This window comes from Ischnura elegans, chromosome 8 (genome assembly GCF_921293095.1).
Source record: "Ischnura elegans chromosome 8, ioIscEleg1.1, whole genome shotgun sequence".
Lineage (NCBI taxonomy): Eukaryota > Metazoa > Arthropoda > Insecta > Odonata > Coenagrionidae > Ischnura > Ischnura elegans.
Window position 1 is genome coordinate 1,675,661 of NC_060253.1, and position 24,884 is coordinate 1,700,544.

Genomic DNA, 24,884 nt, shown 5'->3' on the forward strand with positions numbered 1-24,884 from the left:
ATTACATCGGTCAAGTCCGTGTCCTTCACCTCTTCACCTTGTATCCAATCTACATCCTACCCCGTCAATAGGAGAGGGACACACTATTTATAGGACACCAGCCGTTAGGAAATAAAAGGGAAATGCTCCAACGAAATTACAACTAGCAGTTAATTTAAGTCCTCTACCGAGGGGGGGAAAAACGAATTCCCACACCTATCCGTAAGGAAAAATATCCCTCTCAATTAATCGTTTCTGTCAGACCTGGAAATGTAGTGGAGTTCTAATGTGATGTTCTCCGAGTCGCTACTCGGGTTATCCAATCTCAATTGCTCAAACAACCGGTGCTTCTCGAGTCTCTAGCGCCTCCGACCGAAGTTCATCCGTGAAACGCCGCGGCGCACAGAGAAACGCCGCCGATTCACTTGAGGAGGAAAATCGCGATGAAACCCCCCCTTCGCCTCCTCCCTACTTAGGGGGGAAGGGAGGGGGGAGGTCGCGTGGTCGAGGTCGAAACACTCACGTCCCCAACACAGGCAATCGAAATTTTCCAAGATAAAAATTTTTCTCTAGAATGCGAGGTATCTTGGTCGAAGCAGATGGTTTCGTCCTCACAGCCGCAAAAACGAACCGTCAAAATCGGAATAAGATCTCTCCCAATAAAATGTATGGCCATCATCACCAACGGACATCAATGCTAAGATTGGGAATTTCTGAAATCAGAAGGTTCAAGCCATTTAGACGGTGAAATGAAAAAATCTGCAGTTCCAGGAAATATGAATATAGGACCTAAAAATAGCTTAATCGACATGGGCGAATCAGAGATACTCCCGAATAGCAATAATACGTATTCTGAAGTAATAACAGCGGCAGAGGTTAATTGCCGTAGTCTAAGGAATAACATTCCTGAATTCCACCATTTAATCCGTAATACGAAGTGTAGCGTCATTACAGGACAGAACGTTGGCTAACGGATGATGATTCAGATAGCGAAGACTTCCCAAAATCGTCCACCGTTAATCAGAAAGATTGAATAAATGGAGCTGGAGGCGGAGTATTCATAGCTATAAAAAATTCAATCGTCAACCAAGCGGAAACCGTGACTAAGACCAACGTTGAATCTTTGTGGTGTTCCATTAAATCAAAAACTATATAGGTAAGCTCGTATTATAGACCACCCAACTCATATAATTCATCGCTGTTGGAAACCCAAATAAACAGTATAGCATCCCTAAAGAAGTTTGATTGCACATAGTTGGACATTTCAAAGTACCTTCTATACATAGATTAGGAGGCGCATAGCTTCATGTCTGGTGGGTGGCGTTATTGCACGCTTTTAAATCAAATGCGTAGCTTCAAATATCATCTGTACCTAACAGAGGAGAAAGAATTTTTTACTTTTAAGCGATTAATATACCACATCAGGTAATGAACGTGAGCACCGTCGGATGAATCAGTGACCAAAGAGTAGTAACTGCTAACTTTTCCTTCAATATCGATAAAAATTTCAAACAAGAGCGGCAAGTTTTCATTTTTGAGAGGGATAATTTTGATGTGTTTAGGAGTCATCTGGAATATGCTTTCCAGGCGTTTCAAGAATCAGTTATAAAATTAAATGTAGAGTGTACTTGGAAAGCTTTTCTTTTGCTCGTAACTTCGGGAATCAAAAGCAATACCCCTAGTAAAATAAAAAAAAGGAAGGTAGCGAACCGGCATGGGATGACGCGGAAGTGAGAAAATCATTGAGGCGACAAAGAGCGTGCCTTGCTAAAATGCAAAAAATTATCAAAATTTATCCGCTAATGAGCGCGAGTTAATAATTAAAAAATATAAGATGTCTTAAGCCGCCACGAAGGAAGCGTTCAGGAACGCATTCGCGAATTTTTAAAGGAAAATCCTAGTTGAACAGCTACGGGATAACCCAAGAGCACCTTGCTGCTATCCCAGCATCATGGTATCATACGAAGGATACGCTATCATGGTAGGATACGAAGCAGTTCGAGTTGAATTCTTAAAAAAAAATGCATAGTAATGAATTTCTCGAAAAAAATAGCTCCCCAAAAAAGAGCTATTTTATTCAAGGTACCCAATTAGATATTGCAGAATCCGTACAATATCTTAGAGTTAGACACAAATCGCTAACGTTACACCAATATACAAAAAGGGAAACTGGCATGACCCTGACAAATATCATCCACTTTCATTAACATCGATAATAGGCAAGATACTCGAGCATGTCGCCCTCACGGCTTTGCCACAAATACTCCTTAGTACATGTGTTCCCCACGAGAGACTTCAAGGTATCGTAACACCCAGGAACTTCACTTCGTTTGCTGCCTTTATGCTAATACTATCCCACACTATTAACATGGGTATAGTTTGACGACCTCCGCAAGAAATGTACCGCCGTGCATTTGCTCAGATTAAGTTCGAGTCCCCATCCTTGGATCCACAATTGAATTCGTTTAAATACGATGATAGAATTTCAAAATCAGAGTGATCACTAATTTCGCGATAGATGAGGAATCGCGTCGTCATCAAATAAACGTATTTTACAGCAAATTCGGGAGCAAAGGTCATTAATGAAAATAATGAACAAAAAAGGACTTCTTACGCCTCCTTGTGGGAAACCTGATGTCACTTTATTTACATTAGAGCTAATTCCGTCGCGAACTACATTTTGCTCACCTATTAACTCCGGAAGTCGTTCATCCAGTTTATCACTGTTTCGTTTAATCCGCATGACTGTAATTTGTATTTTGTTGTGAGATAGGGGCATCGAAAGCTTACTTAAAATCTAGAAATAATGCGTCGACTTGTATTCGTGATTCAACAGATTTGAGAACGTCATGAACCTTTTCTGGAGCCATGGAGGGTGTCACGAAAATACACCTCAACGCCCAAAATGCCGCCATAACATTCACCATGGGGGAGGGAACGAACAAACGCCTGCCTTTTCTAGACGTCCAGGTGGAGAAGAAAGAAAATGAGTCTTTGGGACACTCCGTTTTTCGTAAAAAGACCCACACGGACCGATATCTCCATGCAGACTCCCATCACCAACCTCAACAGAAAAGCGGAGTAATTAAATCATTATTCCACCTAGCATGCTCTCTCTCTCTCAGACGCTGCTTCCATCGGAAAAGAAAAACGGCGAAAGACCTCGTCATCACGACAGCCACCACCCTAAAGACATCTGTGGAGGAGTATACCAGATTAAAGTCAGCTGCGGCGATTCCTAAATCTGCTAGACTTCAAGAGTACCAAAATGCCGAGTCCAAGACCACAAAAGGGCCGTAAAAAATAGACAATTCAGCCAGACAGCGAAGGGGGAACACCAATGGAGAGGGCCGACCCACAATATTGACATCGACAACGCCTCTCTCTTGAGCAAAGAAGGCCGCTGCTATCCAATGATCATGAGGGAGGCAAATGGAATCGCCAAAACACCCAAAAACTTCAACCGTGAAGACGGCTACACTCTCTCCAGCGCATGGAAACGGGTCTTCAAAGATCTCGACAAATCAGGGCACACAAGAAGGCGCCAAACAGGGTGTATATATAAATATCTGCATCGACACTTCAGTGGACCTGAGGAAGCCCACTGGAACGGAGGCGAAACATTGTCCAGTAAAATAGATAAACGCAAGAGGAATCGCTGCCTACCATTGAAATATATCACGCCGAAATTAGCGGTTCGATGGATAGTTCGGCCGATAGGACAGAATATCGACCTCACGCGTCGCTCATCACGCGAGTTAAGGCTTACGCAGAAGAAAAGAAGCTTCGTCACGCAATCAAGAAGGTGAGCCACGACGACCAGACTCAAACATTTTATAATATTGTGCCCTCGAAAAGGAGATTTCTTCTCCGTCTTTGAAGACGGACGGAGAGACGAAGCCTTGAAGAGCAGGCGAAGCCAATTAAGACGCGACTTCGACAGGTTTCACTCCCCGATGCACTCTCGAGAAAACTTGAGGGCCTTTGACGACTGCGCTACAATCAGCAAACGTGTGTGATTCTGCAACAGGGTCTTCTCACGAGCAGACAAAAAGAATAATCCTAAGTAAAAGTAGGCGAAACGTAGTCGCTTGAGTCCAATCGAAAAGTCAAGTATCGACACAATCGTTCATGATTGTTGACCGCATCGACGACTTTATTCATTAATTGCTGATCACAGTCGATGATCACCAAATGTTGTTTAATTGACGTTTTAGTCACATTACTTCAACTTCGTGTATGCAATTTTTAGATAAAAAAAACTATTCTGTAGAAAATATTTCCCTCGCGATTTCCTCGGTTAACATTAATTACATTAAGTAAACGCAGCAGATGAAGGTAAAGTATTGATGACTTTTTTTACTGATGGTGAAATTGTCGCTCGTGTTCGCCCAATTCCACTTGGTCTTCAACTCAGGATCTTTTGGAAAGCTAAAAACTTGAAGTTGGGGTCCAGTCCGGGAGTTTTCTTCGCACCCTGGCACTACACACGGGAGAAGATATTTTTGTTAAAATGCCTCAAACACGTTTCTGAAGCCGATTTAATGAAATTCAAGAATAAAGAAAGCTTCACTAACCTCAGTAACTCCAATTTTCACCAACTCACTCCACAAAAAATCCCAGAAATGTTGAAAGAAAATTAATTCCCCAAGGCCGTACTCTTTGTTTTCATGTCCTTCTTTGAAGAACACTGCCGGGAAAAATTCTCCTACTTCCCGAGGATATGGTATAGGTACGTTGATGACATCTTTGCAGTATTTGACTCTGAAGCTTGCCCTATCGAACACTTCCTAGGGCAGCTCAACGATCAGTACCCTTCCATAAACTTCACGTGTGAGGTTGAAAAGAATCGCTCCCTCCCATACTTAGACATTGAAATATTCCGAAACAAAGAAAACAAAGTCTCTTTCAGCATTTACTGTAAACCCACTCACACTTTCAACTATATCCACAACACCTCCTTCGACCACAGCAGTCACAAACACGCAGCCTTCCACTCCCTTATTCACCGTTTACTCAACCTAGGTTGGGACAAGATCTCAATTTCCTCCCATCCTGACTTTTCCTGACTTTTTCCTGACCAAAATCTTGATATATCCTGACTTTTTCTAGCGTTCGCCATAAGTTTTAACGCATGAAGAAAGATGTCATAAGAGGTCATATACAAGGAAATAGCTCAAAATATGCAACACTTCAGTATTTTTTAATTGTAATATCAGAAAAACTTACAAGAAATGTTACTACTGTACAGTACTACACGTTAGGTACTTTGGTACTTTCCAAACAAAATATGGCCACTGTGGACTAGCAATCATTGTGACTTAATCATTAGTCAAAACAGTAAAAAAAACAAGGTGAACAAAACAATCACAATTTACTTATTTTAAGTACACTTCACACATAATAATAGTTCTTTCATAGTGACTTTCCAAACAAAAAATGGCCACTGTGGACTAGCAATCACTGTGACTTAATCATTAGTCAAAACAGTAAAAAAAAAACAAGGTGAACAAAAAAATCACTATTTCCTTATTTTAAGTACACTTCACAAATTATCATAGTTCTTTCATAGTGACTTTCCAAACAAAATATGGCCACCGTGGACTAGCAATCATTGTGACTTAATCATTAGTCAAAACCGTAAAAAACAAGGTGAACAAAACAATCACAATTTACTTATTTTAAGTACACTTCACACATAATAATAGTTCTTTCATAGTGACTTTCCAAACAAAAAATGGCCACTGTGGACTAGCAATCACTGTGACTTAATCATTAGTCAAAACAGTAAAAAAAACAAGGTGAACAAAAAAATCACTATTTCCTCATTTTAAGTACACTTCACAAATTATCATAGTTCTTTCATATTGACTTTCCAAACAAAATATGGCCACTTTGGACTAGCAATCACTGTGACTTAATCATTAGTCAAAACAGTAAAAAAAACTTGGTGAACAAAAAAATCACTATTAATTTAAAGTGCACTTCACAAATTGTCTAAGTTAGAAACTCCATTGTTAAGTTAGAAAGTACCAGTCAACTTTTTTATTTCTTCATCAATGGCATCAGCCTCCTTCTGGCTTGATGCTAACACTTTCATCTTTTTGGCTTGAAGCTCCTTAACTTCAGTTCCAATCATCTTCTCATGGGTCCTTTTTTTTTCGACCTCAGCGTCCTCAGATCGGCGCTGCTTCTTTGCTTCTTCATACTCGGAGCGCGCGTGCCGAAATCTGTTGATCATTTCAGCAGATATTTTTATGTTTTCTACGCCACCAGCAGCGTTGACTGAGTCGTACACTTGGCGCTGAGCCACCAAAGACATATCTAATTGGTTCTCTACTATTATCTCCTTATTGATGGAGAAGCCACGCTCGATGAAAGCTTGGCCATGGCTTATGATCAGAGCCATTTTAATCACTTTCACTAAACCATCTGAGCACTTATAACGATCCCAGATACCTCTCCAGAAATGATCTAGTCTCTGCCTCTGACGATCATATTCTTGACAGGCGTTAGCAAATACTTGTTTGTCACAGAGCACCTTAAAGTCAGACAAAATAGTGTCGCACTCACTTGCAGGAAGCCAATTGCGGCTGTGCAGTTGTTCCAAGAAGCCGTTCAGTCGAGTAGAAACGGCAGTTTTGGAATGTGAAATCAGTTCTGGGTCACAAAAAGTTATGGCTCTGCAGAGTTTGTAATTCAAGGGAGCCTTTTCAAGAATTTTACTAACCATAGCCTTCAGCAGGAGCACACACTCCTCCTTGAACTTCAGCATTTCTGGAGTAGATACTTGTACTTTTTTGAGAGCGTCCTTTACAGAAAAACTAAAATTGAAGTTCTTCACAGGAATCAGATTGTCTTCATTGGTAATGTCAACTTTACATACATCTGACTTTCGATTTACATAATCATTCTTGACAAAATGTCTAAGCAGGTTCGACACTAAGTTCGACAGGTCCGTGTGCAAGAACGGCGCCATTGGGTCATTGGTTTGATAAGTAGTCAAGAATGGCTCAACAAGTCTTGCAACATATGAGAAGAAGGCTAACTTAGGCCCCAACATCTTATCTTCAACAGCTTTTGCAACATACAAGAAGCCGGCAGATTTTATTTTATCCTCTTCAGGTCCAGTTCTCACTTTTTCAATAAAAGTTTTTACGTTTGGCAATATTTTGATGCAATTATCGGCACCAGGTGCATTATTCAACCACCTCACTGCACAATACTTATTTGGGAAAGTAGTAGAGCCTGTCCACTCTGTATACTTACTGCGACGGGCAGGCACATTCTTAAATATATTGTATAAGGCCCTGAGAAACATGACAATATTCCAGCCACACTTACTAACCCCCTCTTTGAAGGAATTATGAACTACGTGCAAACCACAGGACCCCATGAGCAGCAGCAGTGGCTCATCCTCACCAAACTCTGTTTTCATATAAATCTGGAGATCTTTCAGGAACTTGACATTAACATTCGGGCCATCCATGCCAACCATAAGCACATGAGACTGCACACTTCTAGGAATTGCTGTGCAGTATGCCGATATGAGATCAGTCGCCCTTGAGCGACCCAGGAACACTGAATCATAATATTTCGTCACCGTTTCATTTTGATCATCACACCAAAATTTAATGGCAAGATCCATTTGAGTCTTCTGGCTACACTTATTGAGACTCTCGTCAAATAAAACTACCACAAAATCCAGTTTGGTTAACTTAGATGTGATAACATCATGGAAATGTGGGGCTAAACCATGTACAAGTGAATAGGCGATTTTGTTCCGACCCAATTCCATTTTTGCAGCAATCATACTATCTGGGAACATTGTGGGAAATAACTGCACTGCCTTGCCCCCAGAAGACAAAGAAGTATGGCTCGTTACACAATAGATACACCACAAAATCTCAGCTTTGGTAGTATCTTGCTTCATTAACCAGGTGTTAAGACCTTGCAAACCAGCAGTCTTCGGGACGGCGATAACTTCGTTGGTACATCGCGCACATGGGCATGAACATGTGCAGGCAGGTGAAGCTGGTGTGGGGTCATCGGGATCGTCCCGAGGGTCTTCTGCAGTCCCACCCGATGCTGAGGAACCAGGTGCCGCCGCCGTGGGGTTCACCGACGCGGATGTAGAGGTAGAGGGAGTTGCTGTAGTCACCTACAAAAATCAGGCTGGGGTAGAGAACCAGAAAACCCCGAAGATTTTACAAATAACTCACCATCACTTACCTTCTTAGCGGAAGGCAAACAAAATATCTTGATCCCGTAACAGCTCTTCTTGTTCTCGACGGCAGTATTGTGGTGGGTTGATGACAGGTGTTTAGTCAGGGCACCGCGACCCATGTTGCCGAGTTGATTCGTCTTGCAGCACACCGAGCAGTAGAAAGATGTTGGTTTTCCTTCTGGCAATCCATGCTTTAATGCAGTCGAAGTCTTTGGTGAGAAGCAGCTGAAATGAAGCTCCTTTGACCAATCCTCGTTCCAATACGTCTGCTTTCCCCCGACCATGACTAGAGACGAAATGGGCCTCAGCATTCGGGTCTGAAAATAATACAATCTCATTTTGAACTACAGCACCATTAAGTTTCAATGAATAGTCGAATGGAGTGGATAAAATAACACGACAGTGAGTTTGCTAATATTCGTGACAGCCTACCTTCAATGAAGAAAACGCAACCTCCGCTGCTCTCCAGGCACACCGACTCGTCCGGACTCGTCACCGTCGCACTGTTATTGTTGACCCGCCGCGGGCGTAGACCCGGGGAGCGCGTGGGATGGCGGGGGGTGTGGGGGGAAAGGCGCGGAAAAGGAGCGACCGTGGAGCCAAGGTTTAGAGCCTAAGGTTGCCTCACTCGCTTCTGCGCATGAGCCTACCAAGCCGCTACTATGTCACAGACGACCCAATGCAACTTTGCTATTGCATTGTCGTATGGTAGTACAGAATTCATTTAAGGTTCCTGAGACGCTGCGTCGCCATGCGTTCAACACAATGTAGTCAATATTTCCTGCGCTTTCTCCGTTAATGGTCTCAGTAGTCCACAAATGATAAAATGACTTTTTGTGGAAGAAGAGCGCGTTACACTGCCGTGTATGCCGGCCTCCCGCTATACAGTGGCGACGTGCTCAAACTGTCAGAAACGAAGAAAGCTGGACGAAACGTCTCATACTACACGTGGGCACTTGAATTTAGGAATCCTTTTATTTCATGGATATACAAATCGGCACCAACAACCTCTTAATACCCCTCACACGTTAAAAAAATATCGCTGAAAGTGAATCGGTCAAAATTAATATGTATATATACCAAAGAAGTGATGTACAAGATTTGCGATGCTCCTATCACATGTGATAAGCTAGATTTTTTTCCACTTTTGAGATAAATTACCTAACATACTTATTCGTGCAAAGACAATTATGTTTTTACATCATCAACCCGAAAGGCATGACCTCCACTGTATCCCCATTGTAAGAAATCATTCAACCTCATTTCTAGACGTGAGACTAAAAACTAGTTGTAATTTTATTATTTTGTACGCCATTAAATAATACAGAGCAATTTTCCAGGCAATGGCTGAGCAGAATAACCCATAACATGTGATAATTGAAGTTCAAAAATATTTTAGCGCATTAAAAATATTTCTCAGGCATCACGGGAAAGATCGTAAATCGCATGATAGAAACCTATATTTTTTATGGTAATTATTCCTTCACTCGAACAAGCTATAAATTGGTAGTCTTGCTAAACTTCTAAGGTAAATTAGGATAAACCGTTTCAATTTTTTTTCTTTTCACGTCATATGTACTTGCAACTGTATTGAATCAGAACCTCTTCCAAGTGAAGGATTCTTTTTACTTTTGAGATTTTAGCCTGGTTATCCGATCAAAAGTCATTAATTCAGGTATTGATACTTTGCTCCAGATTTATTGGTAATCTTCATTGCGTTCAGACTTTATACTTTTCTCTATTCTCAATTATCAACTAATTTTTCCAGAGCATGATAATGAACGACAAGACGCATGGTGAGAAAATAGCGTTTTGCAATGACATGGTCATCCTTAGTGAAAAGCATATGCATATATGTGTTTTAGTTTTATTTAGCTGATAGCATACCTGACGGGTGATCGAGAGGAGCTTTAAAAGTAGGCATATGAATTCAATTATAGTGCATCTGAATTAGCAATCGGTAATTTCAAAATTTATTTTATAATCAATGATCGTTATTTTTAAGTGACTCACATTGCTGAATGTTTTCTAGAAATTTTCTAAAAATGCTTTGACTCTTCTGAATTCTCTCTGAGCTCAATATTGAAGTTGGTTCCTTTTCAATAGTCTAAATTATTTGCTAAACGTTTGCCTAATTGGAACCGCTGCAGCAAGCGATGTAAAATTTCAACCCTTTTCACTTTTTGCACTCGTCACATGTTTATTTTATTTTTTGATTACTCCAAAGGATTTCATGCATGCATGCATGCATGAGAGGGTTAAGAGTGTCTAAAGGCCGTTTTACACGGTACACGGAATTGCGCAGTCTGACGTACGTGCGAAGGCGCAATCAAAATTGCGTCGTGTAAAGCGGTGAATTGCTAGAACACATGCGAGAACCTTGCCATGCAGCGGCAGGCAGAGCGACGCCAGCACTCCTTGCTTCGGCGGTGAAGGCGGCAGCCCAGTTCGGCACGGGTTAGCACGAGGGGAAGGGAGGCGGTGAGACAGCGCGGCGCGGGCGTTCTCGGCTCATCTTGCGGCTGTCGCTTGCCGCCAGTGCGGCGTGCGGTGGCCGGCGGCACAGCAAAAGGCACACAATCCGATCCATCCTGACTCTTCGGGCGCTCATCCTGACGATTTCCTGATTTTCCTGACCAAAACTTTTTTTCCTGACTATTTCCTGACTTTCCTGACTTTCCTGACTTGTCCCAACCTAGTCAACGTACCGATGAACAAAACAAATTTTCAAAAGGAACTCGAATACATTAAACACACCGCCACATCGAATGGCTATTCAGAACGGCTCATCGATAAGATCCTCAAGAAACAGAAACACAAGAAACGTATTCAAGACAGCACGACACTAATTTCATCCAAAGACCAAAAATACGTAAAACTGCCATTTGACCCCACTTCCACTAAAGGACTCGAAGGTGTTTTCAGAAAACACAACATTAAACCGTGTTATGTGTCGAACAATAAACTCAGAACCCTCCTTGGAAACCCTAAAGACCCGATTGAACCCCTACAGAAGTCCGGAATATACAAAGTCACCTGTCCCGAGTGCAATATAGCCTATATAGGGCAGACACGTAGGAACTTAAACACTCGCTTCAAAGAGCACGTTGCGTGCTTTAGACTCGGCCACTTCAATAAATCATCCGTAGCACATCATATGGCCTCCAATTCTCATTCTATCACCATCGATGACATCAGCCTTATAAAACACGCCCCAGACCATTTATTAGACTTTTATCTACCCACACACAAAAACACCAAGGTAAAACTATGAACAGTGACCAAGGTCCAGCAACATCTTGCCTTTTTTCCCTGATTTCAAAACACAAAACATCTAATAACGGCTTTCTTCCAACCGCTCCGTAATTTTCCATTCCCCCCCCCCCCTTTTCCATATCCCAACGACTTCCTTACCCCCACTCCTTCCCCCCCCCCCCGCAATTCTTGACCCACCTCAGTATTGGCTCCTTACGTCCCCCAACCCCTGAAGTTCGACCAATTACATCAACCTCTCCATCAACGAGCATAACTACGCTCAAAATTGCAATATTTTTGAACAATCTCCTTTGAGAAGGCCTGCTTGGCAGGAGAAACACCTGGTGTCATCAAAGAGTACGGCCTTGGGGAATTAATTTTCTTTCAACTGTTTGACGGCCGTAGTTCGTTCAATCCCTTAAACCCAGAAATGTGGTAAAACATTACGTAAATTCAATCGTAAACAACGTGGTCTCCAACGGCAGATGGCAGAACACATCACTTCTCGTGCTGATGTCAGAGCCAAAACCGTCACTTCCACTGATAGGGCCTTCTCTCTAGTTGGCTATGGTTCTAGTGCCTAAATGTTGGTCCACACGCAACTCTCGAATAGATCGCTCATCCAACAGTTGGATCCCACAGCCAACACGGTGGTGAAGGCGACTAACAGCGATCCTACGACAGAGTCATCTCAACTCAACTCCCAAACAGTTCTTAAACAACTAATAAGAATACATGGTTGGCGTGCTTAGTGGAGGGTAAATAGCTTTTAAGTTTTCTCTTGTAAGTGAGAAAATATTGCCATCCATTGCCAATTTTAATATTTTTCCTCCAGGAGCACTTGCAGATGAAAAGATACGTGTAACCAAACTAGGAATGTTCTTGATGCTTTGGATCTGACCCGTGGAAAAATTTACAGGTAAGCTTGCAAATTGTGTTGCCGTTATTATGCATAACTCTTATTTTATTTCTCAGTCAATATTTTATCTTGTTGGTAGATATTATCCTTAGGTTGGATATTGTATTTTTAAGCCTTACGTTTTCTCGAAAATAATTCCGGTCAATTTTCGATGATTACCCCATGAATTATGTATTTAGTTGCTAAATACATGATTGCATTTTAATTTGGTACAGTTGTGTTACAATATCACTATTACTGGATGAAATGTTGCAATTGGATTGGATTGCAATTTCATGCACACCGGATAACCTGAGTACCAATATACAAGTTGAAATGCAGACGCTAACGCACCAATTACACGAAGGGATCTACCCATAAATGCATGTAATACTGTAACTGCTGAGCTTCTCCTAATTCTTTCATTATTTTTTACTAATCACGCCACATATTAAACAGGACAATATTATTTTTACTTCAACTAAAACAGTAACTAATCAGCAGATTACATCTCTTAGATGCAACATGTATCATATAATATTTAACACTCTAATACGTTTTTTTCTTTGGAAACAACAGAAAACAAATTACACCATTCAACACCATAAAACTTTTCTTCAAAATTACATCACAGAATAAATTCTTATAATAATAATCATAAAACAAAAAAACTTAATCACACATTTACATTTTTGAAAATTAAAATCCCTCCAATTACTTGACAATAATACGTTTTTATGTGCATGAAACTTGATACTATTTAGGAGCTTATCAAATATATCGGCTAACTGATTTTGTGTTGAGCAGTAATTTAAAGTCACTACTTTTTCCTACACCTTTTCAGAAATGAAATGATATCTTACATCAATCCGCGTGCTTCGCCTATTATGTTGTCCAGTCTCAATGAGGCGAATGGTGCTTTGATTATCCAGATGTACTTATACTCAATTCATTACCCACCAATTCTTCAATAAATGTTTTTGCATATATAACTTCCTTCACACACTCAGCTGCTGCACGAAAACATCATTCAGCCTAGCCGGGATGAACCATTCATTGAGAATTTCGCTTAAGGCGAAAATGAGTTTGCATCCATTTGAATTCCGTTACTTAGCCACCATCACGTGATATAAACAGCCAAAGCACACTTGCAGCAGACGAACGCCACCCGCAAAGTACCGCTGAACCCCACACACTCCCTCCCTTTCACTGAGTGAGCTGCAACGAAGAGAGCCAAGCACACACACACAGATACATCTTCCCACTTCCAACGGATGCGTTCCATTTTTATTCGGACCCGCCAAGCAGGCAAAAACAAAGGCGACGCGAAATAAAGAAGACCGGAGGCATCGTGTTCGGCGTGGCCCGTGATAAGCAATGGCACCTCGCAATTCAAGACACAATGACAATGGCCGTCCGCCCCCATCACCTTAAAACTCAGCCTCCGCAACTGGCAGAGAGCGAACGGGATGGAAGGCCGATGCTGCGGGCAATCGACTGATCGAATCGGATGGTATCCGAGGCGCGAACAGCGATATTTGCGATAGCAGAGACAATGAGATTCGAGAATTAACAAGTCCAACACTAAAAATTAGATAAAACATCGAGTTATATCGAGTTGGAGAAATAAGCAATCCTCATATTCTGGCACATTCACGAATCTTATTTTCAGCAGACTCGGAGAAGAATAGATTTCAGTGTCGTAGGCTCAACCATCTATGCATCTCAAAATGAACTGACAACCATCACCGTCAGTAGAATGCCGCACTGCAGAATAAGCCAGGTCAGCACATTCTGACAGATAAGAGCGCAATTTTTTCCCTTCAATCAAGGGAAACGTTGTTGCATGCTACGTTGTTCAGGGTCCTTGAGCGATGCTACCAATCCACATTCGATGAAACTCGAGGATAGACACGCCACCAATAGGGCAAACGCGTGGAGCGTCCCTCCACCTTTCAAGCGCGGTGTGGCCCAGGCGTGGTTAAATGAATGCTGGGAGTACCAAATGAAATGCTCAGCAATCTAAACTGGTAAGTTCGAAAAGTGCAGAAAATGAAGAACAAAATGAATTTTAAAAAGTTATAACTAACGATGATTCAAACAACTCCCACCACTTTTTTACCATTGACTATTTCCCATTGCCGAGAGAGAATCTGAGGTCGCGCGACTACTACCATAGCCACCTAGAATACAAGGCCTGTTCACTACCCTCTCAAATTGTGATGACGTCACGTACGGAAGTGCTATTGTTGCTACCACGCCATTGCGAGTTTGTTTGGTTTGTTGAGACGCCTACAGGCAGAAAACGTGTGTGTTTGGTTGTGTTGGTGGAGTTTTTGCATAATTATAGTGACGATATTGGTTTGTGGATTATTTTATTCATCTTATAAACCAATATTCTACGATAAAATGCCTAATACTTGCGTCGTGCCTGGATGCAAGGGCAATTATCGGAGTGGACCAAAAGTGCAAGTGTTCAGCTTTCCGAAAGACCCTGAGCTACACAGAAAGTGGCTGCATGCAATAAGAAGAAAGGATTTCACACCTACCAAAAATAATAAGGCATGTATTATTTATTCCTAGTTTCCCCGAACGTAATTATGAATGATATTTTCCACTGAAAAGCTACGGATGGACTCATCACCAAGTTATTCCTAATGTGTATCATTTTTGTGACGGTATTGCTATATTTACCTTCAATTGCCGTAATTTATATAATTACTAGGCTTATTTCTGAGCAAATCTCATTTCCGAGTGGACATTACAAAATGATTTTTTAAATCTAAGTTTTAATTACACCACTACTAGTTATAACGTTACATTCAGTATCTCTATATATGCAATAGAAAGTCAAAAATCGTGTTAGTTAAAACACTTATAACTCGAAAACGGCTGCTCCGATTTTAATGCTATTAGGTTCTTTGGTCTCGTCTCAGTCCCGGATAACATATAGAACATTAAAAATAGGAAAAGTTCGCTAAAGAATTTCATCTTTTTCTTAGGGATATGCTTTTAGGAGATAGTAACACAGCAATAATTGATAAGTCGGTCAAAAGTACAAATTAAATTATTTGTTTTGTTTCTACCATTTTAATAGCTGAACTTCGTAATTGTTTGTAAACAAATATCCGAGCAATTGTTGACAATCGGTAATGTCCGTGTTCCTGACGTGGAATCGAGCAGTTTCATATCACTTCCTCGTAATTTTTGCAAGTTAGTCTCATCGGAAGGTGAGCTCATAATTATTTAAAGCCCTTGGATGTGCCTGGCTTACCAAGGCACGGTTTACAGCTAAATGTAGGTTCTTTGTTCATGATCTTTCGAAACCTAAACCAACAAAAGCTATCCAGTGAAACGCGTTTGGTGATTAGAAATATTGAAAATGAATATGATTCACACGACTTTGCTCAAAGGAAAACTCAAAGATGAGGAAGTTGTCATTCCGAAGATTCCATAATCCTAAATTATATGCCCTTCTGAGCTTAAGCGTATTCAATTTCCAATTCGTGTTGCATTCGTGATAACGATTTACAAATCGCAAGGCCAGTCTTTCAGTTTTTATGATGTTTGTACTCATGTGTTAATGAAAACCCATGATTTTCTCATGGTCAATTATATGAGGTATGTTTACGAGTCGGTAAACCATCCGCTGTATTTCTTCCTTCGCCTCAAGGGCGCAGTTAGGAATTAAGGATAGGGGGGATTTGGCGCAGCTAATACTGGGGGTCTGTAGGGTACAGAAAACCCGCCAAGGTAAGAGAGAAGTGTGAGGGCCCTCCCTCAGGCATTTTTTAGTATAAATGGTTCAGAATGGTGCGTTTTGTTTTGTTTGTGACTCATCCGTCCCCCTAATATTGGTAACAAATTTTTTTATAAAAAATTCTCTGAGCTCTTGGGGAGGTTTTATCTCCAAAAACCCTCCTCGCTGCGTCACAGCTTTTCTTCGCTATATTTCTTTAGCTTTATCCGTTTTATCTTACGCCTGATAATAAAACAAAAACTGTTGTTTATCAGAAGGTGCTTGACGCAAGACATTAAACCCGAATGTGTAGGGCACACCGTGGTCCGTTTACGCATGCAAAACGTTTACGCAGTGCATTTTTTCCAATTTGAGATACAATACCTGGTGCACATAGTCATTTGATATGAATGCTGCTTCCTAGGGGCTTTTCTTACACGATTTTGTGCATAAGTAAAGCGTCGGTCTATCGTTGAGTTAACCTGCCCCGTGAACGGGCCAAGTTTACGCAACATACTTAGGCCTAAAAATATTTTTTACGGTTAATAACACAAATAGCTAACAACTAAATGCGTGTAATTTTTATTTCATTTACTGATTTATAAAACCACAATTCCCAAAATTTCTTCAATTAAAACGTTAGAAATTCATTGAAAATAATCCGCGTAAACGTGCTCAGATTCACCCTATGTAGATTCAATAAAGAAAATGTCTTTTTGACAAGCAATTTTGATACTCATTTAGGTAGTTTTGTTGAAATTGTATTCTTCTTTTATTGTAATAAATCAAATATGATTAAAATAGCTCAGCCGCTCTTGGTTTATAAATGGTGTAACTGAACTGTAAGTTCATTGATTGTTAGGCAGTACGAAGTTCGCCGGATCAGTTAATAATTTAATATTTTGTGCTAAATAGCTCTTACGATTCCCAAAAGCATTGAAAGTCATGCGGGAAATACTTTGAAATGTACTTGTATTTTTCAATCATCAACTTGGGAATTGTTTTAAAGGAATTCTTTGCTTTGATTTCAAGTGCATCGTCATTAACTTTTCCAGCGAAAGAATCAGAGGAATTGTATTTCGATAAAACACTATTTTACCCTTTTTGTTAGTGAATGTAATAAAAATTAATGATTACTCAAAAATTCCTTTAAAATTCGGAGAGCCAATGCAAGTTTATTTTGTCTAGTTAGTTGTGATAATTTTATAAAAATAATGCCTGAATTTCCTTATATATTCTTTTAATATCCTATATTTGCTTGAGATCGGTTTCTCTTTAATCTCTCTCTTTTTAAAAAATGTTTGCTATGGTGAAACATTCGACAATGTTATTGTGTTCAAGTGGTGTCACGATAAAATATTTTTAGTCATCACTCAAAATTACCTCCTACTGTGAATGATGTACATAAATGTAAATGCTCTGCTTGTTTGAAATCTTGAGGACAACTGTATGTTTTCTTGTTTTATATTTTTCCTCTTTTATTTACCCTGACTTTTTTATTGATAAGATTTGAATATTGAGCACAATGGTGATTTAGATAAATAAAATACAGTGGAACCTCGATCTGTCGTTTTTCAGGGGAATGGACGAAAAAAACGCTGAATGCGTGAAAACGATCGATGCGGGAATGTTTGGCTAGGTTGCCTTTGTCCCAGGAAACCTAGGATTTTGGCGAGTAATTGTGATATTCGTTATAGGATTCATAACAAGATTTCAGCCAATTACAGGAATACTAGTATTTCATCGAGGCACTTAGATCATATTGTTGATTCTCTTTTAAATATCCTAGAGGAACACGCAACCTCGCTAAAAATGTTTGCTCTCCACTCGATATTCACCCTGCTATTATTGATTTCTCTCTGATGTATAAATTCTTATCCATGAAACGCCATTTCCAGTACACGTATTCACGAGAGTAATGTTCATTTAATGCCTAAAACAAACGCTTTCGCTGGCGCCGTGATTGGTTGTGAGATGGATCACATAGGCCTAAAATTGGCAATTATTTGTAATTTTCCTGTCTAATAATATATTTTTCATGTAATCTAGGCAATGTGTAAAGCGTGAACAATGTTGCGTTAATCGTCAGCGGCACGCCCACCTGAGCCTCGGCTTCATCCCACTTATTGTTTTCACCAGGTAGCTCGCTTTAACGTCACCCCTACCGTCATGTGCTTGCTGACAGCCCGAGACGTTCTCCAATATTCACGCTCATCATTCCCAGATGCTTTTCTTCATATTAAATTATTTTCAGACAATCTTTTAAAGTACTCACTTGTTTCTTCGGAAGGGCCTTGGTCCGAAGACGGATAAAAGTAAAACCAATGAAAATGAAACCTGGCTTTATTAAACCCACACGGAAAACACTCGCTAATTTGAATTCAACCCACCCTGGAAAGTACGGAACCACTCGTGCAAGGTGAAGTTAGGAACTGATGCTATCGCGTGCGTCTTCCGCAAAACATACTGTAGATGGTAAAGCATAAACATATGTCTGTCCTAAAGAGAAGACAACTAACAAATTCTTTTATAATTTGTGTAGCGCCAAATGGGTAAATGAATTCGGAGTGTTAGTAGAGAGAAACAAAATATCCTGAGAAGATATGCCTTGCTCAGTAACTCTGACAAGTGAGACTCATAGCATAACATAGTATATATGACACAACACTATGGAGCCTCGGCAGAATTTCATAAAAATGCTTAAGTTCAACGTTCTACCTTTTTTGCGCCGATAGTAGTTGGTTTCAGTTCCCATCGCTAAAGATTCACTCTTGTAATTTATTTTATGTGATTCAAATACGCCAATTAACTGGACGGCTATATAATTATTACACTATTCACGGCAAAGGCAAGTTCATGAGTAATAATTTAGGTAAAAGTTGGCGTTCTATTGGCTGGAAACAGCTGAATGCTCAGCGAAGGACGACTTCCGTACCGTAGCAACTTCCCTGGCACTTCTCTGAGTGACGTCACAAAGCAGTGAACAGGCCTTGTATTCTAGGTGGCTATGCTACTACTCCCCCTCATCCACCTTTCTGCATTAATTAGCGAATAAATTAGTTAGTTCGTTCCATAGGATGTATAGATCTGTAAGTATTAAAAGAAAATAGAGATGGCACTTTTCCACAGGTTCATTTAAAGAATAACTGTTAACTTTAAAGAGAACATAATGCATGCACACTTAATTTGAGAATATTTATACGAAGATTCAACTTCCAAGGGAAAAAAAATCGTTTTTGAAGTATTGGCAAGCTTTTTTCGATTCTAGCAAACTGTGCGACGTCCCGAGAAGTAGCATTACTAGAGAAAATGTTTTCATCATTCGAAATATTCGACACCATTTACATGGGCGGATTTTGAGGGGGGGGTTCGGGGGGTACGTGCCCCCCCAGGCACTTAAAACTTAGACAAAACATTTTATACTGATATAATTACGTTCGTGTTTTTGGCATTACAGAGCCTCAATCATTTAATTTCATATTAATAACTTTTATGTTAAAAAAGAGAATATGTCGTACAGTAATTGTTGTATCTTGTTTCTAATCTCATGTAAGTACGAGAAGAGCGCTTGTCTTTCATGCCTCTTGACCATTTACATCTCCCTCTTGCTGAAACGAATTTTCAACGATTCTAGTGAAAGGGTTAGTTTTATTTTTTACATTTACGTTCTTGAGTTACCGCATTGAAATTAGTCGCGTCCATTTATTTTTCGCAACTTCTTTTTCAGTGACCTCTATAATGGGTGTTCCAGGCATCATCTAGTCACATTACCTGTTTAATGTGTTTGCGGTTCGTAAGCCATGTTATGCCTGGAAAGGTCATCTCAATTATACACTTGGTTAATAAGGCGAATGGTGATCGCCCCGTTAAACGATTTTATTAATTAGAGCGATGAATACGATACTATCGACGCGAAACCTTCGCCAATATACAACAGTCACTGCATATTTTCTGTGTAGCTTATCTAACTTGACATAAATTGGAAATTGAAAGTTTTACATGTTGCAATTAATTGAATGTATTATTTTTGAAAAAAAAACCTGTCAAAACGAAATAATTCTTGCCAAGTAACTAGTCTAATGCGACTTTTAAACCCAAGAAATATGCAGAAGTAAAGTAATAAATCAAATAATAATAATAAGGACAAAAACACGACCCGTAAGGAAGGCGTCGCCAGCGGCGAGGTGCGGGAACTATAACGACTCAACAGCTCAGCGAGAGGGAGGAGGTTCTGCGAAAGCATGGGAGGGTAGGGACCGCAATTCGGCGGAAAGAGCAAAGCTCAATAGAGCAGAGACAGAAACGAAAGAGAAAAAAATAAACCACGAGGCGCAGAAATGGACTTTAGGCGAAGGTCCAGAAATAGAAAGTGCAGAGTAAGTAATGAAATAATGAGGAAGTGCATGGATGTCGTGGAGAATATCGAATACAGACTGCAATGGATAGGACAAGTGCGAAGGGCGAGGGGAGCAGAAGGGAGGGCGGCGAATGGAAAGAAATGAATGGATAGTTGAGAGGGCTGGATGTGATAGGGATGGGTGAACTGCTAGGGGATTGATTTTGAAGGATTTTCTATCACGGGAGATGGATATGTTGTATTGATAAGAAAAACTGCAGTAAAGTGGAATGTTTATTTAAATGAAGAAAATAAACGACGACCGAATCTCTACGCTATAAAGACTAAAAAGTTTAACATGATAAAGTAGATTAAAAACGATAAATTTCAAACTAAAAAAAGACTAAACACAGGCATGTGATGTTGTGACGTAGAAAACGCTGGATCGCATGAAGAGATTGAATAGCCATGGGCCCCATTTGACTGCTTATGCTTAACATATTTAAACAATAGGGTAGTTTCCTACATCAATGAAAACGATAGGCATTGATTGCGATTCGTTCCCCACCATTAGTGTATTCATAATATACAAATTATTTGGTTTTAGAAATGCCGGTTTAGACGAATGGCAAGGGTCAGTTTTATCCTCATTTGAAAAAGGCCAGTTTGGCGCCCACGTGATGCCACTCCACGTGACGTCACAGGGACCTAGTTTCTATGCGAGTAGATAGGAGTTTTAAATAGTCTGAGATTACCAATGCATGCATGAGGCACAGAGTTCAGGGAAACATCTCTTAATAATCACCTATTAAAATTATCTAGGGTCGGAAAGTTTCCTTCGTTTGATAAGGTAGTAATAATCCATATTTAAGCCACGCGCTACCTGCTAGCAGGGTACTCTGCTATCTGCTAGCATCCTGCGTCGTATCAGCGCTCAAAGCCTCGCCCCAAGGTCACCTCACTTGCGGCGGCGGGAACCAGAACGAAGTCACACGGAGTTTTCCCGGCATTCATACTTAGCCGTCGCGTTTTCGCGCGCTTGAAATTTTTCACTTTTCATTTAATCGTTAAAAATAGATATCGTCATTTAAAAATCTAAAAGCGTGAAATAATTACTCCAGGAGTAATAATATTTCGATTTAGGCAATAAAAAAATAATAGGAAATCACCCTATTGAGCGAAGAAAAACGGCGATTATGCAGCGGTCTAAACACACTGGAAGCCATCTATACGTCTCTCCGCGAAATTCATCCTTTAAAATCCACGAATGGCACTATCTAACCTTCCAACAGCAGGAGATAAGTAAGATTTTACACTTTCTCGGAGAACAGAATATTTAAACTTTCCTCGGGATTCCGCGCGGGTAAGATTTCGTGAGAGCGCCAACGTTTCGGGTACCGAATCGTCAACCATTCTCACGGCTACTAAACGTCGTACAGTGGGCGGAAATCGGAAAAAGCCGGACAAAATTACAAAATGGTCTTTTTGAGTTAAAAACTTGAAACTTCGTAGGTATACTAAAAAATGATTGAAATTTATGGATATGTACTTCATTTGACATAGATCCTACCCGTTACTGAGATACAGAGGCTCAAACGTGAGCAAAATTCCATAAAAACTAGGAATAATGACTAGGAATTTGTCTGAAACATCCACTTGCTACCACATTTGCTTATATTGAGAGTGGCCCGAACTTCCATCAAAACCGTACTTAGAGATTAATGTGTAGTTCACCACACATTTTAATTCTTGAGTGGTGGAAGTGGTGGCTAAGCAGGCTATTGTTCCCGATATGGTGTGGTTCAGTGGTGCTTGAAGGTTTGCCTCGCACATGGTCTCGGTTATTTTAATTCCTTCGTTAAACGCTGCCTTTTTTTGCTAGCGCTATTCTGTCATGGCTGGGATACAATTCGTGTCCATGGCTCAGAGCTGTCCTACGGAAACACCGATATTGACTCTTGGTCAAATCAGAGGCAATCATCAATGACAGTGCCTCTTCCACTGTCATCTTAGGGTGGACCTTTTCACTCGTCCTCCACTTTGAAAGAACTCTCTTAGCCCGAGTAGGGGTCGTAGTTGTTATTTCTACAATTCGGTGAGCTGCTGCAGTGTCTCCCCTCTCTCTCAAACTCACAGATGCCGCGAGAACAAGGTCAGCAGTAGTAGCAGTAGTTTTTAAAGTTTGAATTTTCTTCTGCGTGATCTAACACATTAGGTGCGACATTTTTTTGGCCGCCCTGGAATGCCTGGCAAATATAATATGAATTTTTTAGCATGAAGCTACAGGGGGAATTTTATTTAGTCAATCAATTTGAGAGGAATAGATTTTTACAAAAATACAATACTCAACCGGCTGTCGTTGAAGTACCGGGAAAGTGATGCATAACAAATTCTGGAAATGTTATGGATTCAGCGAGCCAACTTTTGCATCGACACAAAAATCGTTCATTATTTCGAGAACTCTCTGCCCATTTCTTAAGGTATGGCCATAGGATGCGTTTTGTCAGGAAGTCATTGAGAAATTTCAGAGCATGAGGGTCTTGTCTTAAATTCAGCCTCCAAGATAAATAACGCAGCAAATATTTTTTTTTCGAGTGAATGATTTTTTTCCCAATCCCAATATTATTTTGTAGATACTATCTTAGCCCGAAGAAGTCGTGTAATAATGTGAGGTGGCATTTTCTATTGAATGGCGGATGGAGCCTATGTAAAATTTAGAAATAATAAATTTGTCGAACCTATGGTTATCCAATGTCCTAATGAGTACACGGGGAAGAACGTATGGTAAATGTGTAAAAGACATGGTAATCTATAAGTCAAAGTAGAACTGAGGGTATGAAGCACATTTTTAAAAAGTTAGAAGTTCCTGTGGAAATACCTCCGTTAAGACGGTCAAAGGCTCCACTCCGCGGTGTCATAAAACGACCGTTTTCGAAGTAGAATCCTGAGGGTCAGGGATCGGAGAGTGAAGAAGGTATAAGGGTCTCAGCTGGCATCTTTCTGGTAGGTCTTTTTGTATGAGTCCCAGGAAAACAACTCACTTTTTCGAGGTTTGAACGCTTTTAATAGAAGTATGGTCTTCGATCGTATCCAAAGAAAACGAAATTAACTTCGATGAAACGTGCACTTACATCGCATGAAAAACCTCCACTGTCTTCACCATAGACCATTTGAGAATCGGTGTATTGAAGCAAAACATAAAAACGGTGAATGCTGAGTGTTAAAACCCATACAGCTTCAATAACCTTACCGCGTCGCGGCTAATCCAACTCCCGACGCGCGGAGACGAACCCTGCCGCGCGATCGAAAAATCAATGTAATTTCCGGCGACGCAAAACTTATTTCAAAGAAAACTGCATAAAAACCTCAAGAAATCTTCAAAGAATGCTCTCATATGAGTTACTCCGCGTGACTTTGCCGAAAACCCATTTGAAACTCTACCTAAATGTAAAACTTTGTTGAAAAATAGTATCCGCCATTTTGTTACTGTACGGTAAGAATTTATGGACGGAATTCTTTAATATTACGGAAAATTAAAGAAAAATTACCATGCCAACAGATTATGCGGTTTTTTATTCCGCAAGAATCCACCCATAATTTCACCATCCACTTACTTTGGAAGATTTTCAGAGAAAATTGAAGACGGGCGTTTTTACGGAATTTTGCTCACGTTTGAGCCTCTGTATCTCAGTAACGGGTAGGATCTATGTCAAATGAAGTACATATCTATAAATGTCAATCATTTTTTAGTATACCTACGAAGTTTCAAGTTTTTAACTCAAAAAAAGTCATTTTGTAATTTTGTCCGGCTTTTTCCGATTTCCGCCCACTGTGCGTCGGTGCTCTTACAAAATCTAACCCGCACGAAATCCCGAGAAAAATAGGAGATAAGCAGTGGCGGCGCGTGCGTATACGCATGTTAGCAAGTGCACACCCAAAGATGAATAAATTTTAAAAGAAAACTATTCCTTTGCAACGCGAAGGATAAAAGTACTGTCTGCATATGCAAGAAACATGAGCCTCCGAACGCTACAGCTATCTCCTTTTCGAATTCACCGCTCTACAAGTGTGCGATCCCGTGGCATCATGCCGGGCGCATTTTCGGTCTGTGCGATCGCTTGTGGGAGCTCTGGCGGGACGAGGTAAGCGGGGGGGTATGTGCTGTTCAAAGGGGCGATGGGAGCAGACTCAAAACCATGCGAATGCGCACGCGCATGTTTTTGGTGACTGACTAGCAGGTAGTGTAGTGGTGTAGCCGCCACCTACACTACCTGCGCCTAGGATCCTAGTCCGTCTACAGAGCCATCTGTATAGCCGTTTTCTACACTACTTCCTCATAGGGTGCAAGGAAAAGAGAATGAATTTCAACTACCGTCACTTGTAAAGGTGTGTCGAGAATAAATATTTTCATACATGCTAATATTATTTCTGTTCATGCAATTTTAAGGGT

The 24,884-nt window shown here is 40.5% G+C and overlaps 2 protein-coding genes across 3 annotated transcripts in view; both read right to left on the bottom strand.

Moving 5' to 3' along the window:
- LOC124163742 (leishmanolysin-like peptidase) overlaps nt 1-24,884 on the bottom strand; it is a 357,882-nt gene that overhangs the window by 328,130 nt on the left and 4,868 nt on the right. The window lies entirely within an intron of this gene.
- LOC124163741 lies at nt 5,956-10,916 on the bottom strand. Of its 2 annotated transcripts, XM_046540815.1 has the most exons (3): nt 8,639-10,916; nt 8,212-8,523; nt 5,956-8,140 (listed from the first exon to the last, which is right to left on the bottom strand). In XM_046540815.1, exons 2-3 carry the CDS (start codon nt 8,515-8,517, stop codon nt 6,002-6,004), a joined length of 2,445 nt encoding a protein of 814 aa, XP_046396771.1. In that variant the 5' UTR covers nt 8,518-8,523; nt 8,639-10,916; the 3' UTR covers nt 5,956-6,001. The 2 variants fall into 2 exon arrangements, with proteins under 2 accessions (XP_046396771.1, XP_046396770.1); XM_046540814.1 differs by having other exon boundaries at nt 8,212-10,916.